The sequence below is a fragment of the Tachypleus tridentatus genome, chromosome 2, assembly GCF_004210375.1.
Source record: "Tachypleus tridentatus isolate NWPU-2018 chromosome 2, ASM421037v1, whole genome shotgun sequence".
In the NCBI taxonomy this organism is placed as follows: Eukaryota; Metazoa; Arthropoda; class Merostomata; order Xiphosura; family Limulidae; genus Tachypleus; species Tachypleus tridentatus.
Genome location: NC_134826.1, coordinates 102999750 through 103016750, shown reverse-complemented (window position 1 = coordinate 103016750; position 17001 = coordinate 102999750). Strand labels below are relative to the sequence as shown.

The 17001-nt window shown below is 33.1% G+C and overlaps 1 protein-coding gene across 6 annotated transcripts in view; it reads left to right on the top strand.

Annotated features, from left to right (window-relative positions):
* Positions 1-17001, top strand: part of LOC143244726 (putative E3 ubiquitin-protein ligase HECTD4) — a 216974-nt gene that overhangs the window by 105639 nt on the left and 94334 nt on the right. For all 6 annotated transcript variants that reach the window (XM_076489886.1, XM_076489885.1, XM_076489884.1 and 3 more), the window contains exons 32-34: positions 1028-1102; positions 3361-3563; positions 9019-9214. In XM_076489886.1, coding sequence (XP_076346001.1) covers positions 1028-1102; positions 3361-3563; positions 9019-9214 — 474 coding nt within the window. The remainder of the gene's footprint in view (positions 1-1027; positions 1103-3360; positions 3564-9018; positions 9215-17001) is intronic.

Genomic DNA, 17001 nt, shown 5'->3' with positions numbered 1-17001 from the left:
GGATGTTATTGCTGTTTGGATGGTCTTGATTGACTGTTTCAGATTGTGGGAGTTGATTGCATGTGATAGACTTTCTTTCAATAGCAAATGACACATTCTTGTATCAATAGTTCAGAGCTACTTCCATGTAAAACCCAGGAATTGAAATAGTTCTAAATAACCAGGTATGTTCTTCATCCTACCCTCATATGAAAGTTGGTACCCTTTGAGGAGGTTTTAGAAGTATTTGATTTGCCAAGTATAATGTGCTGTGCCTACCCATTCTGTACCATGGGATGCATCCTTGTTTACCCACTTTTTTATTGTGGGATTGAGTCACAATATCTTCAGTTAGGATCACTTTTGTACAATATTATCTCCCACTAGGATATGCTTCGCTCGTTTTCCACTCTGATTTTTACATGTTTCTCAACTGGGCAAAAGCATACCTTGAACAAAAGTGTTGGAGTTCCCCTCTCTAGATTTTAGGATCTGACTATCTCATTTACAAGGATATAATTTTAATGCTTTTAGGGGATATCTCTCTTTTTCTCTTATATCTGTCCCTCCTAATCGATGTGAGATTTTAGCCAATCTTGTGAGTGGAACAAAGTACGATATTAGAAGTTATAATTTTCCTGTGCTAAAAATGTAGTTCTGATAGATATTTCCCTCTTTTCAGACTTTCCACCCTTCTTCACCATACTAGTATTGGATGAATGATGATTTGCATGAGAAACATACTGGAATCTTTTGATTTGAATAGGGGGATGAAGAAGGCTTGTGGCATGAGCAATAAAAAAGTTCTCATACAGAGGGCAGAAATAAATGGGAATAAGTAATCTTCTGAGGGGAAAGAAGTGCTTATTGGAGATACATTTTCAGGATAGGAAAATAATAACTTCTAATCTTTACAGGTTAAGAACATAAAAAGAGTATACCTAATTCTTTATGCCCAGTAGTTTGTTGATTTTAAGTTTTTTATTATTGTTAATAGTTTGCTTTAGTCAGAAGTCAATATTAATTTTTAATGTATTTTAATTTTCAGGAGTAGAATGGGCAAAGCTATTCTGAGTCAACCAGCTTGTATTTCAAGGCTCTTGTTACTACTGTTGGACGAAAGGTGGGAGTCTCAATATTTTGTTAAAAATCTTGTAATAACTCTCTGACTATGGATAGATTAAAATGTGCATGTCATGATTTTTTAGAGAATTATATTCAAAATTTAATTAAACTGCTTTATTATCATTGTATACAAATACATTTGGTACCAAAACATAGTTATTAAATAAGTTTTTTTATTAGGGAATATTTAAATAATCTTCAGTTTTCACTAGAATGGAAATTGTGACTTTCTCTCTCAAGGTTTTCTATTTTCTCTGATTTATTCACCACCCCTCTGATGTATATGGAAATTTATGTAAGTTATTCATTATAATATATATTACTCAGACAAAGCACAATATTTCTTGCCTTTAACCCTATTTGATTACAGAGCTATGAAGTAGAAAAATCGGACTCGATTGCCATGTCCACTTACCATATCCTTTATTTTGCAAATTGCCAGTAGTTGTTTCTGAAGTTTAATACTACAATATTTATAACCAACAGAAAGACAAGGTTTTAATATATCAAATGACTTATTATAATACTATTTTACCCACAGTTCATTTTTTTTTTTTTTCACAGGAAACATGTCAATGAACTTAGCTGAATTTTTAATAGCTATTGTAGTATATGTAGAAAGCCAGCAAAATTGCAGTTATGGGATATCGTCTGCTACTAGCATGCTCTTATTTTGTGTTGTTAGGTGTTAGGTACAAAAATTATTTATGCAGTACTACTATTTATATAGAAATTAGGGTCAAGTATTGTTGACAAAAAAAGAAGACCCACTTATGTGCTTTATTTTTTTTTTTCATGTATATTCTTTAGTTATTGTTATAAGGGTAGCTAAAATGTAAAAATTAGCAACATGTTAGGTTAGATAAAGGAAAATAAATAAAAACTTCTCATGAGGTATGCTTGTGACTAGCTCAATAGGGTGATGTAAGTTACACAAATACAACTAATATAGTGGAATTAGTAGTTAAACATGGTTTAAAAACCAAGTAAGCAATAAAACTTAAATAGAAACACACACACACACACACACACACATACATATATATATACTGTTGTAAGCTTTATGTTATTTAGGATAAACTTGACTTGAAGATGAAAGGCGGAAGACTTTTGAAATGTCATCCTCTACACTTGTGTCTCCACAACAGGCAGTTGCTGTCCATTCTACAAAGTTTCATTATGAGTACTCTGCCTAAACAATCTATGAAAGAATTCTAATTTTTGTCTAAGAAAAGACTTGTAATGTTTACTGAAAGCTTGATATAATGAAGATACCTAAAACATATTAAAGGTTATTGTTTGAAAACTCAAAGTCAGTTTAAAGTCATAAACTTGGTTGAATCCATTGAACCCAATTCAAAATAAAGCTTTCAAACAACAAGAACACAAAATTTATAACTTAACAAAAGCAATCAGTAAACTTGCACACAGCCAGGAGTATGAAAAACACTAATAAACAATTCAATATAGATCTCAATGTGACTTATTTCATTAAAAAATCAAAATAATTAGGAAAAGAACCAGAAGAAGAAAAAATACTTAATTTGCCAGAGAATAATGCAATATTTCAGTGTTAAACCACTTCTCAGTATCAAGAACAATATTGAGTAATCATTTTAACTGTATCTTGTGAACTAATTTATTTTCAAGATTAAGAAAGGTTTTTTTATTTAGTGGTTAAATTAGAAGGTTACACATCATGTGACAAGCTATAACCATAAGTCTGTATAATCTTTCATAACATTAATACCTTGAGAAAATTTGCATCAGTTTCATAATACCTACATATGTATTCAAAATCAATGTGCTCTACACAGTAGGTGAATTAGCAATTCAATGTCACTAAAATTTCTTAGTTGAACTAAACAGTAGAAGAAATAGTAAATAAACAAAACCATAACAAAATAAATGTATAATTCACTATTTCACTCTATAGACATCAGTTAATTTAGTGGATAAAACAATCACCAAGAAATGGTGGGTAAAACAATATTCTGAAGGATACATTCAATTTTATAATCCTCATTTGATGAACAGTGACTTGTGTTTCTGAAAGGACACTGCAAATATGTAGACTAAATGCCATTTATGTTTACAGTTAGGGTAAATTTATATATTTTATAAAAGAAAAGTGTGAATGTAGGTAAAAAATAATATGATATAGATAAAATTTTAAAAAATAGTTATTTTGTGAGTACATAAAGATAAGTTATAGGAAGTTTAATTATGATTTATATGTTTTTTTGTTATTTTTAGACCATCTCCTAAGCTGGTTATGATTATCCTGAAATTGTGTCATATTGCTCTCCCTCTTATAAGTGCAGAAGAATGTACAAAGTTACTTTCTCTCCCATCTTGGTTTGTGGCAGATTGTGATAAACTTTCACCAGATGTCACTGACACTCCTAGCAGAGTTGCTAGTCTCTTTTTGACACGTCTTGGAGACTATATCATTCCAGGTACATGAACTATAAAAATGTACAGATGTTTCATAATTCACTATGCAAAGCTGCCATCTTGTGTTAATTTTATTCCTTAGGCTGTTATTAGTCTTAATTTGGTGTCTTGATTTTTTCATTAGTTAGAAGCTTATGACCTGTATTTTGGATTTCTGGTGGTATGTATTTGTTGGAAGGATAGGCTATGACTTGTGTGTATACAGGTTTGTATTACTTGAAAACTGATGGACTGTATTTTGGGTATATAGAGGTATGTATTAGTTTGAAACTGACAGATTGTGACTATGTATTGATTAGACTGTAATAACCCAATACTAAGGCCACCTTCACTTAGGTTCAGTTTAAGCACTGGTAATATTTGGATTGTGGAAATACATGCTGATTAATTGGGTGTGATGGATCATGATATGTTATTTGTAACTATGTGCTAGTTGGTTGTATTGGGGTGTGACATGGTATTTTGGGCTATGTACTATTTCGGGGTGTGACTTGATGGGCTGTAACATGATATATGGAGCTACAGCAGTAGTTGAGTTTGATGACTTGTGATATTATATACAGAGTTGTGTCTGAAACTGTGTTGTGGTTACATATTAATAATGTATGATACTAGATATCTGAATTATTAGTTGACTGATGATGGATTAGGTGATATCTTCATGAAAGTGTGCTTGAAAAACTCGTGTGAATGATAAGTTGGAGTAAAGTCAAAATACTGAAAAATTTTAATTTTTTAAGTTATAAAGATTACTTGGTGAGGACAGCCTGTTTTGTTCTTTTTCATGTGGAAAAACAATTTAGTGGGTTACAAGGCAGGTCATAAATATGATATATTTAAAATGGTCTGAATGGGACAAGCTCCTTAGTAGTGACATAAAAACAAAATGTCGATTATTTTCTTGTATTCTGGTGAGCAATGTTTTGGAAACAGTACACAAATGCTTCTTTTGATGAGTTTAAAAGTTGTAATAGTGAAGGTTTTATATACTGTTGTGTTAAATGATTAAAATGACAACATAGGGAAACTCACTAGGATTAACTAATATGACATGTTTTTTGTCACTAATTATGGGTAAACATAATTAGTATTTAATTTCTTTTCTTATCCTAGACAATAACTTGCCTCCACACTTAGTTTAGCTATCTTCCTCTCACATTTGCCAAGAAGACTTGCATGCCACCAGCATTGAGGCAATTCCCACCTCGTTTCACATTACTTGCACTGCTGCATGATGATGTCATCAGGCAACAAAAGCTCTCCAGCAGTAGGAGAGTGACACAATTCCATGTGTACTAACTCCTTCCTATGCATTTGCACTCATGTTAGCTTCATTCTATTCCTCAGCATTGTATTGAACAGATGTATTTAAATTTCTCATCTGATTTCAGATTATTGAGATTTGCATTGTTATTGGAAATTTGGATGTTTGTTTTCTCTTTTGTCTCAATCAAGTTCATTTTTGCAAACAATAGCATATGTGGTCATCATGTTTTACATTTCTTGTTCTCTTCCAGCATGAGAGGTTCTTTCACTTTTGGGAACTGTGGCTTCTCTGGAATCTCTCATTTCTATGGAGTATGCACTAATGTATCTTCTACAGTGGATCTTGCATACCCAGAACTTTCTTTTTGTCCTCATTTACAAGCTTCTCCTTAAAGGATTTTCATAGAGACTGGATCATGGTCACACTCCTTCCAGTGCTCATTTTGTATCTCTCCCTACTTTGACATTTTTCCTCTGGATGAAGTACATGGGTTAGTGAGGGCTGGATTAATGTTTCGACACTGAACAAGTGTTAACTCTACCTCAGTGAACTTGACTTTCTCACTATTCATCTGGTATGTTTTTATTCTTGTCCTTTTTTCATGTTCCACCCAGTCTGTTTCAAAGTTATTTCTTCCTTAAAAGGTATGTACATATTACCATTTAAAATGTATCATTGCACTGTATATTGATGCTAGTAGCTAGAGTTAGTAATACAGTAGAGGATATAGAAAATATTAATACATACCTTACAAAAACATTTGATATCCATTTAGGAATTTGTAGAATATGCAAATGAAATATGAATACTGTAAAATAATTAGTAGTATTTTTATACTTACAAATCATCTTGCAGGTGAACTGTTCAAAGTGCATGTGCAAATAACTATATTAAATAATTGATTTTTTATTAGAGATAGTACAAAAGGTCAAAATTAATTATTTTTTTTTTTGAATCTACATAATTTTATGAACATTTTGTCAAATTTTAAACAATTTCATCTACTAGTTTTACTTTTGGAAAGAAATATGACAAGAGTGACATTACCTACTAATAATATTAATAGCTATAAGTCATTGGACTAATCTTATTTGCTAGTAGTTTACATCATGGTGGCAGGCAGCTTTTCTAGGACAGTATACTTTCAACAAATAGAGTAGTCTGTTCACTCTTAGGTCTTTCATGGGGTTTGCTCTTGGTTGGTGATGCTCTCATTGACACATTTGATGCCCTTCTCAACTCTAGGCTTTCTCTTCTAGTCCCCTCTTCCTCATCCTTTGTCTCTGACTATTTCTTTTCTTAGCCATGACTGCTCTCTCTCACCTCTTTCTATGTGCTTATTTTGCTATTAGTCTCCTCCATTTGAACCTTAGCTTTACACACTCCTCTTCATTTTGGTCCTCTTTGACCAGTTTAGTCTCAACATTCCAACCATTTCCTTTTTTATCAAATATTTCTTTTCTCTCTTGCTTCAACTTCATGCATCATTTCTTCATTGAGAGATCTCTTCCCTCATGCCTGGAATTTACTTGACCTGTTTTCTATTTGGCTATACATTCAGAAAGTGTGGCATTCTTATTCTCACATTCTAATCACCCTTCCACTCTTTTTTTGTTTGTTTTTTTACATTGCCAATTATGGTATGGCTTTTGTCATTAACCCTTCTGCCATTCCTTTCCTCCTAGCTGCCATGCTGTGAACTACATTTCTGCCTTTTCTGCTTTGTGCAAATGTTTTATCAGTCCTACCTTTCAAGATGTCTTATCTATAGTATTTTGCCTTGCCCAGTACCACAGAATGTTACTCCCCATTTCATCTTCACTCTCTCCTCCTCACCCAACTCCAATGCCTAATGGAGATCTTAAGCAAGTTTTACTTAATCTTGTATATACCCCATTTGAGCTGTTAACATCTTGCCTTCTTGTATGATCTTTCTCTTCTGACTTGTTTCCTCTTCCTTCTCACCAACAATTACTATTGTTCAGACATTTTTTCTTTTAAATGCTTCTTACACTCTTCCACTATACTATATCCTTTTCTCCCTGGACTGAGTTTCCCTTCCTGAGAATTTGACAACTTGAGAGGGTCACTGTACTTCTCTTAACTTCCTCCCTTCTATCTCTTGCCTATTGGACTGTGTAGACCCATATCAGCTTTTGTGCTCTGTTTAGGCTATTCATTTTGCCTTATCATGAGCCTCTCCCTTTTGGGGTCTTCACCTTTGTTTACCCCTACTTTGGGACCTCTTTCGTTTTTTTCAAAGGTCCTTTCTTGTTTAATGGATCTGTTGATTCCTTCAGTTGATACATTTATCTGAAATATGGGTGCTTGCAGACTATTTCATATTTCTTTGTCAACTTTTACATTCTCTTAAAATTTTTCCTTTAGCAACCATAGGACAAGCTCCTCCAGGCACACTTGTTACGATTAGTCTACTTCTTTACACCTTCTGGTTGTTTTTTTTGTTTTTACCTCCTGATGGATTTCATCTTCTGCTGGTTACCATTTTTCATTCTCCCTGCTGTCTTTTAAAATATTACATGTTATTATTTTCTCAGAGACCCTTTTTCATTTCATAGGATTCTATCAGGTGGCTGGTATTCTCTCCAGAAAATACTTACCCTAATTGCACATTGATCTGAAATAAAAGAAAGAGCTTATATCATCTGTCCTGCACATACTAGTGTATACTGTGAGATAGAGTGTTCTGCAAGACAACTTGAGTTATTCTCATGGTATATTTATATATTTATTTACTTTTCTTATCCAGGCTGTATCTCTTCCGCAGACTATCATAAAAAAAATTAGTACCATAGAAGTGCTCAGCCCACTTCTTTGGCTTGTGTTTGCTAGCTTTTAAAATAAATTTTCTTCATTAAAAGTATGAAGAGCATCCAAGCACTTCTCTGGGTTTTCTCAGTGAAAATTCTCCTCCTCTTTCTTAAGGAAAGCATGGGAGACCCTTGCTGCTTACTAGTTTCTAGCTATGCAGTGGTGGACCATGAAGAATTTCCATTAGTTGAACTCAACATCTAGGGCTGTATACAGAGTTGCAGGATGAGGAAAAGTAGGGCATTGGTGACATTATCAGTCTAATGAAGTTCATACCTCTTGTTTCCTCTTTCTGCAGTCTGGAGTACATCCCATAAAGTGTGAAAATATTTGAGAGATGAGCACATACTATAAAAAGGCATATTATATCACTATCCTGCTTCTCTCTGCAGCTGGAGCCTGTTCTGGAGTTTGATGGCAGAGTTGAGGTGTGCACACACACTATATGAATTTATTTTACATAACTGTTGTACCCTACTGTTGCACCTGGAGGCTGTCCCATAGAATTTGATAGTAGAATTGAGGTAAGCACACATTATTGTTTGGATACACCTGAACCATAATATACATATCAAGTATTTGTACATTTATGCTCTTATTCTGCTCAGCCCTGTGATACATGGACTTGAGCCTTTTTTGTCCCTTCTCCCTTTTGTTTCTAGGGGAAGAGTATATCCTGACCAAGATTAGATGCAGTCTCTGATGTATCTTTATTTTCTTTAAAGAATGAAGTTACCTCTAGATAAATTGTATAGGAGGTGCCAATGTGAATGGAGGTGTGTCTCTCTTCTGTTGGTGGAGGGCTTTAATCACATGATGACATTATCATGTAACAATGCAATTCATGTTGAATTGCTTGAAATTAGAAGGGAGTTGCCTTAAGACTAGAGGTATGGAAGTCTCTAATGGATATGTGAGGAAAATAATTAAACTTTGTATGGAGGTATTTAACCAGAAACACATTTTTAAATAAAGAAAATGATGAATTTTTGTTATCTAAGACAGAAAACAGGTTGTTGTGATGTATATTTTTGCACTGAAATATGTATTGAACTTATAAAAAGGAACATGGCTTGAAAAGCGTGGCAGCTAAACATGATTATAATCAGAATTTTCTGCCTGATGAAGATATTTTCATCTTTAATTACACTGCTGTTTTTTGTTGAATATCTAACATTTTACTATAAAGGTTTCATATGAATGTGTTGGAGAAATGTTTATACTGAAACATATATGAAATGTTGAATTTTTGTTTTTAAGAAAGTTTTTAATTTCAAAGGTGTTATGGTGATATGCTAGTGATTTTTAAAGAAACTGAACTATACTGAAATTCCCTTATGAGTTGCTTGTAACTTCAGGCTGTCAGTTGTTATCCAGACAAGAGTCACAGGAAGTACTTTCTAGCGACGTTTTTTTGGTGAGTGTTAAAGATAATGGTTCTCAAGATAGGGACAGAGGACTAGAGGACAGTGACATACAGGATGGAAAGCTCTCTGTGTTTTTACACAAGCGAGAAGACCAATCATCGCATGAAGTGATACAACCACTGCTAAGGTAAGGTTGAAATCAAGCAGCTTATTGTGATAGACAAAAGATATTTAAGAGAAAGAAATTTTATTGCATAAAATAATTCTCTTTTCTTACGGGCTCAGTCGAACTGGCCAAGTTTGTAACTTCAAATTTACTTTTATAGTTTCTTTACTATGACTTCCATTTTGTATTATGTATTTTCACAATGTCAGTTTCAGAGATTAATTCATTTCAAGACAGAAAATGAGAATTTTCAATGAAGTATTTTTACTGTAAATTTCTCCATGAACAGATAGAGTTAAAGTATCAACTGCCCCAAGTGCAAAGTGATTTTTCATTTTGAAATTAAAAGTACTTTGCTTCATCTGAAAATTCTAAAATTTTATTTGCATAATCTCTAAAATCTCTTAAGTAAATTTACAGTTTGTTTTTTGTAAAAAAAATTTGTGTTTTACCTGTTATTTTTCTTATCCTAACTATATGTAAATTTGAACAAAAAAATCAAAATAATTCTAAATTACCTTGTGACATCTACAGAAAACGATTTTTATAGTGAAACTCTTAAACCATGAACTCATTTCTTTTTGCTGCTTTCAAAACAAAATTTATATATTTGTGTTACTGTTTTTACATACTCAAAGCTTAAGCTTAATAGTCAGTTTTAGGTAATTTAAATTGTTATAGTAATTATATCATTCCAAGCAGAAATAACATAGCTAATGTAAATATTGTTATGTAAAGCATTAAACATGGTTTAGAATATTAAAGTCAAGACATTCTTAAAATTTAGTAATTCAGATTTATCTGAATATTACATGAATAACCATAAAATTGTATATGTGTAGAAAAATATGTAACTAACCTCTTTACATTTAACCATTATAATGTGTGAATAACAAATGTTTTTGTTGCTTAATAAGCATTCATTTACTTCAGTTCTGTTGTTGAATGCTCTTAAATTCAAGCAGTAGTCTAAATAAATTATGCAGTTATTTTTTTAGTTTCTCAGTTGAACAATGTTGCTTTTGGCCAACTCGCTCATTTATAATGTATCAAGATATATTTTTCTCACTCTATTTTCATAATGTATGCAATTGTGGGTTAGATTTCAAACTTGAAAAATGAATAGTTTGTGATAGTGGTTAGAAAGTTTGTTTTCTAACTTAGTTTATTGTTGAAAAGATCAACAGTAACAAAATGATGATATAATGCTATTTACATATTTTTTTACTTATATGGTATTAACCTATTCTCACATCTAGCTTTCCCAGTTTCGTGCTGTCCTCTGTTTGCTCTCTACTGGCCCTGAATCTCTCACCTAAACTCGTGGTATTGCTATGCTGTTACATACAATTAGCAATTCTCCACCAATAGGAATGCAACACATCTTTCTGGTGCAGCTGACACACTATGTGCTGATTTTTCAATCATCACTTCTAAATTTGGCACTTTATGTAAAGATGTGTTCTTTTCTCATTTTGTAATATTGCATTTGTTGTGGAAGAATCTATAAGGACACCAACTGTTGTATAAATGTTAAATATCTATTTTATTTTTTAAATATTTTTGCACCTGCAGATTTTGCAGTCTTTTATTTCCTTTTTATTTGGTCACAAGTGATGATAACTTACATTTTGTCTGTTGTAGGACAAAACATTATTCATGATAGACAAACAATTAAAATGGCATTGAGCTAAGTCTGTTGAGAAAGTGATAGCTTTTGTGTTTGACATCAGATTGTAGATTATAATTCAAATTTTAGTATTATACATTAGTTAATTTTTTTAATTTTTGAAGTAAATATTGAAAAAAGTGGCTAAATATTGATTTTTTGTGTGTCACATAGTATGTTGCTATCTAAGTTTGATTAGGTTATGTTATATCTAAATATTTAGTGAATCCACTATATTGGCTCTGCCCTCCACTTTTTAATATCAGAATACTTGTTTATCTGTGCCTGCTTTTGTATACCAATAATTTTATAACTAATCATAAGCTCTACATTTCTTCTATGTAGTACTTTCACTTTTCCTAAGTTATTTATGAGAGAAAAGCTCTTATATCTTTGTAAATATTGAAATATTATGGTCAAGGCTATTTACTGAACAGAAATTAGATTTGTTTAGACCCAAATACAATTTAGTTAGGAAGCTTGGATTTTTGAGTATCGGTATAGTGATTTACAATTTTTTGATATAACAAAACAAGATGCATATATAAAGCCTACATATATCAGTGTTTTTCTTTCCACCTCTGCATATGAACTTGGACAATGCTTACGATAAGGGTTAGCATGCATGACTCAACAAAGACCTAATAGCATCATAAATGATAGAGATCACTGTTTTCCAAATATTTTTTTCATTTGCTTTTCTATGTTTTTTTAAAAAAAAGTCCAATTTGAGTATTTACTTAAATATTAATATATATACATGTGTAATGTAGGGTAACCAAAATGTTACTGTATCTTACAAAATACTGGTACACTAATACTAAGAGCAAGAGATTTGTACATTTTTTTATTATAGAGAAGTTTCAGAACATATTGTATATTCAAACAAAGTTATCACTGAATAATTTGTTTCTAAAATGGTAACTAAGAAGGCTTATCAGAAAATACTGCCTCAACCAAAATGGGCTGTATTTACATTACTGGAAACCATGCTGCATTTATTTGTTACTGTGTAAGCATAGTAATATAGAAAACAGGATATTCATAAGCACTCGCATACTTTTACACTTAAACTAACACTAAATCCTGACCACCTAGGAGGTTAACTAATTTCCAAATACTAAAGTGTATTGGATAGGATACAACTTTGCACAGAGGCATGTCATAAGTGTTCTCTCTCATTTTCATAAAGTACTTTAAATAATTCTTTTTCCAACCACTGTACTGTAAAAAATGCCAATAGATTCTACCCCACTGTGTTCTTGGAGCTGGGATTTGAATAGACTGTAGGAAATGTTCATTTCTCAGTTTATTGGATTAGCCCAGACTTTCTACAAAGTCATAATATAAGCAGTTACAATGGTTTACACAATTGTCGTTAAAACCATTAACTGTCAACAAGTTGACAAATCCTACTCCACCATATTTTCAAACCAGGGAAAGTTCTGTGAATTGTACCGCATGAACTTATTTGACCTCAAGTTCTTTGAAACTTTGTGATCACTACTAACAGTACTATACATTTTATTTTGAACTCTGATAACTTGTCTTACAACTTGGAGAATCAATTTTAATATTATAGTAGAAAAAATGACTTGTAAAATATAAAGCATTACTGCAAAGAGTGTTGTATATTTAATTACAAAGTTTTATTTATTTTTCATTTGGTTTCTTTCTTTATTATCAGAAAAGTAACTGAAATGTAAAAAAGTAGAAACTTACTAAGATAAGAAATAAAGAAAAACCTTCATGGGGTGTATTAGCAAGCAGCTTGTGCATTAAAATAGTTGATATGGTAACATGAGTAGTGCATATGCTGTGTAATTTTCAACTTGTGTCAGAATATTTCCAGTCATACTTGGTTCTAAAGTTTCATAATTTAAATTTATTTCTTAATTTTTATTATCGTTCTGAGGTTGGTTAAATAGAGTTAGGGTAGAAAAAATAGCAGATAAAATATCAATTTTTACTAAAAAAACATTGTATTTATGATGTTTTAGAGATTATGCAAATGAAATTTGAAATTTTTGAGATGAAAAAAGTATTTTTAATCTTAATACGAAAACCACTTTGCACTCAGACTAGTAAAAAAGAGACTTGATATATTTGTGGACAAAACCAAAAAAATAAGATTTTCGCATATTAAAAGACTTGTAATGTTTACTGAAACTTTGAAAGTCTGTCAAATTTTGTGAAGATACATATACTATATTAAATGTTAGTAACAACAAACCTATAATTTTAAACTAGTACAAGTTGGTCACATGGTTGGCCAAATTGATTGAATTTGTGTGGAAAGAGATAATGTGTCCCTGTACCCTCTTTTGAACCTGATATATCACCTCCTATTATCCTGTTCATAATAAAAGGGATTTTGACAGATTTTTTTCCCCACCAAACACCTTTGCCAAATTTTCTACTAGTTCTGATATGGATCTATTGAGGCCTTTTTTTTTTGTAATTTCTGAACATGGGTTTCGAGGTATATTTTCTCTTTTTCTCCTCCTTTACTTCTTAATTCTCTTCCCATGCTGCTGACTTTTGTTTTTCTTCCCTTTGTGCTGGTGTAGGCATGTCTCTTTCTCCTTCCCTGCTTGCCACATATTCCTTGACTTAACATTAGGCTTTATTTTCTTACTTGAACTCCAAAATTCTGGAGTCTTATTTATGTTCAACTTTCACCCCTCCAACTTACTATTCTATAATGTCACTTTTCTTCCCTTCCCCTTCTTTTCAAAGCAACATGCTCTTGTGAGTGTTTTAGTGGATGCTCAAACCCTTATATTTTCTATCAGTCTGTTGCATATGAAATGTTGGATTTTCATGTGCAAATTTGAAACTAATTTTTAGTGTCTGAAAGAGAAACAATATCATAAATTTGTGGTTCGTTTCAAGCTCTCTCTATTTTTCGTATTTCAGAAACTAAATCAAATTTATATTGATTTTTGTCACTGTCAAAAAATTGATTTTCTTATCATTTTCTTGAATAAGTTCAAGCTTGGTCACAGTGTTAACAGCAGCTTGTAATATCAATCATGCATTCAGTGATGGCACAGCTAATAAGCACACAGCACAGTACTGGTTTAGGAGAATTTGCTCTGGTGGCACAGATTTCTAAAATGAGCCTCAGGGTTGCCCTCAGACAGCCATTACTGAGGAAGAATTGAGGGCCTTAGTTGAATCAGGTACCTGCCAAACCATGAGAGAACTTGCCAACAAACTTAATGTTCATTATTCAACATTTTCCTCATATCTTGAAGCAACTGGTAAGTGAAAAAGTGTGATAAATGAGTACCTCATACATTGACTGAAAACCATCAAACAAAAATGACCCATTTCTCCATAGAATTGTTACCTGTAATGAAAAATGGACTCTTTACAACAGTCAACAATCATCTGGACAGTAGTTTGGCTATAAATAAGTACCAAAATATATGCCAAAATCAGCTCTTCACCCTAAGAAGCTTATGATGAGTATTTGGTATTTGTCAGCAAGTGTGATCCATTATTCATTCTTAAACCCAAAGGAAACAGTCACAGTAGAGAAGTATTGTAGTGAACTGAAAATTATGCATCAAATGTTGTCATGAAAACATTCAGTAATAGTCAGTCGCAGTCATACTGCTTCAGGATAGTGCTTGACTTCATGTCACAAGTGTTACTGTTCAAAAACTAAATGAACTACAGTATGAAACTTTACCTCATCCACCATATCCTCAAGATCCTTTCTGTACATATTATCACTTTTTTAAACATTTGGATATATTTTTAAAGGAAAAACATTTGACAATCAAAGATCAATTAAAAGTGCCTTTGCAGACTTCATTGCATCAAAGGACATCCAATTCTTTAAAGATGATATTTACAAACTTAGAAATTATTGGCAAAAGTGTATTGAGTCTAAAGGAGCTTATTTTGATTACATAAATTAAACAATAAAAATATGTACTTGTTTCACGTTTTTTTCTTTATAAATGCAACATTTCATATGAAACAGCTTGATACATTGGTTTTTTTTTCTTCCTTGGCTGATTTCCTTTTGATTTAATTGTTTTCTTTTTCATATTTATTGGAAAGAGATGCCAATTGGGTGAAAATACATTTCAATACCTTATATCTCAGAAATCGTTGTTTGGCTCCTTACTTCTGCTGAAGTGTTTTTGTGGAGTATTTTATTCTCTGCCAGTCACAGGTTATAGCTTTGTGCCAACATTCTTTCTTGTTCTCCCTTGTCTCCTGGCTCTCCACAACTTCTTTTCTCATTGTAGTCTTACATCCTTCTACATCTTTTCCTGTCCCTTTCCCTTTCTTCAATCTGTTCTTCTTCTTCTGTGCATAGATCTTGATGGCAACAATTTCATCTGTGATGATTTTATAGGTTCAAGGTCAGTAGGAACCTATTTGGCTGAACTTGCAATCTAGATCTTCCATTTGTGGTTGACCATTGCATGCTACAGTTTTTATCAGAGGGCCATATTTTTATTTTTACCTTTGTCTCATGTTCCAGTTTTATTTCCTTTTCCTTGAGATCTGATATCATGCTGGCATTTTTCAGTGGTAGTTTTAGACATGTTGGCCAAGGATGCTCTCAAATGAGTTTCTCTTCCTTCTCCAGGATTTCACACTGTCCCACCAGGATTCCCATGAACATACTCTTCTCTTTCTTTAAGAGGTGAATCAGTTTGACATGTATGTGTGTTTGTGGTGTGGTCAGGCTGGAGATCTTATCTCACATCCATTTAGTGTCTGTGTGTTCTTTATTTTCCATATCTGTAGTGCGTAGCTTTGTCTACTTCATTGGTGGATCATGATGAATTTGGTTCGATGCATTTAATCAGAAATGGTCTAATGTCTTTCTTTAGGTTTGCCCTGCTATTTGTGTTCTCTCTCCCTCATTCAGGGCATTCCTTGTCAGATTATTCTGGTATTACCCAACTGGTAGGCTCAATCATAGTCTGTGGAATCTTCTGTTATCCTGCTCTCTTCTTATTCAGCCTTGTACTCTGCCCTTTCATCTAGCCTTGCCATCATTCTTACTTCATGTGGGGAATTTTTATAGTCCTCTGCATGAATTTCAGAACTCTGGGTAAGTTCTTTTTCCTTATCTTAATTTTACAGGGCTTTCTCTTGCTTTCCAGGATCTGAAGTGACAAATACTGTGTGCTAGGTAATACTTAACCAAGGCATACTTAACTCAAGGTATCCTCACAGTGCTCATTATCCTAAACAAGATCTAGTATAGTACATACTCACTTGTGGACTTTCATGAGTAATGCAGGCAGAGGATTCCTCATCCCCTCCATGCATAGTTTAGGACCTAGTGCTGGCATTCTTTTAAAAATAATCTTTCCATTATTGCCCATTGCACTGTCTTACTGTGATGCACTCCTCTTGGCTTCTTAGTGTGCTTTCATTCACCTACCCCTCTTTCTTCTAGAGAGATTGGGAGTCCTTACCAGTTATCAGTTCCTAACTGTGAAGAGATGGCAGACTGTGGATGCTGTATTGTATGTGTGCCCAATTCAACTCAGTATAAAAAATGTGATACAGGTAACCCATTTGGCTGATTTTTCTTCCATCCTACTGCTGCCCACACATTAGGTTTCTGGGTGGTCTGGTATTGGATTGGTACAGAACCAGCCAACAAAAGTCCTCTCTCAGTTGCACTTCAAAAGTTAAATTCCCTTTCTGGCTCATTGAGCTTGAGGTGAAGATTATAGGGACAGTTTTTCTACTTTGACCTGGAAGACATATTCCCAGTGCTGCCTAGTTTTGGACTAGAGTTAACCCACCATTTATGGTCTGGCTTGCCTTAGCCACTCTAAATACAGCACTTTCTTGAGCTTGTTGCAGGCTTTTGCTTGATCTAGTATTTTCTGCACATTCTTGCAACACTTCTTTTCTTTAAGGGTAAAATGTGTCTCTTGGTACAGATGGGGTATAGCCTTCTATGGGTGTACTCCTATCCTGTTTCATGGTGTAGAGTTTTGTGCTCCATGGGTTCCCATCAGATGCTTCGTGGAGGGGACTTATCTAGTTAGATTTTGCATGTTCCCTCCACAACTACTGTATGGGATTCTAGATACATGTGAACAGATGTTGCATTCTCTTCATTTCTAGTGCATCATTTCTTGCCTAA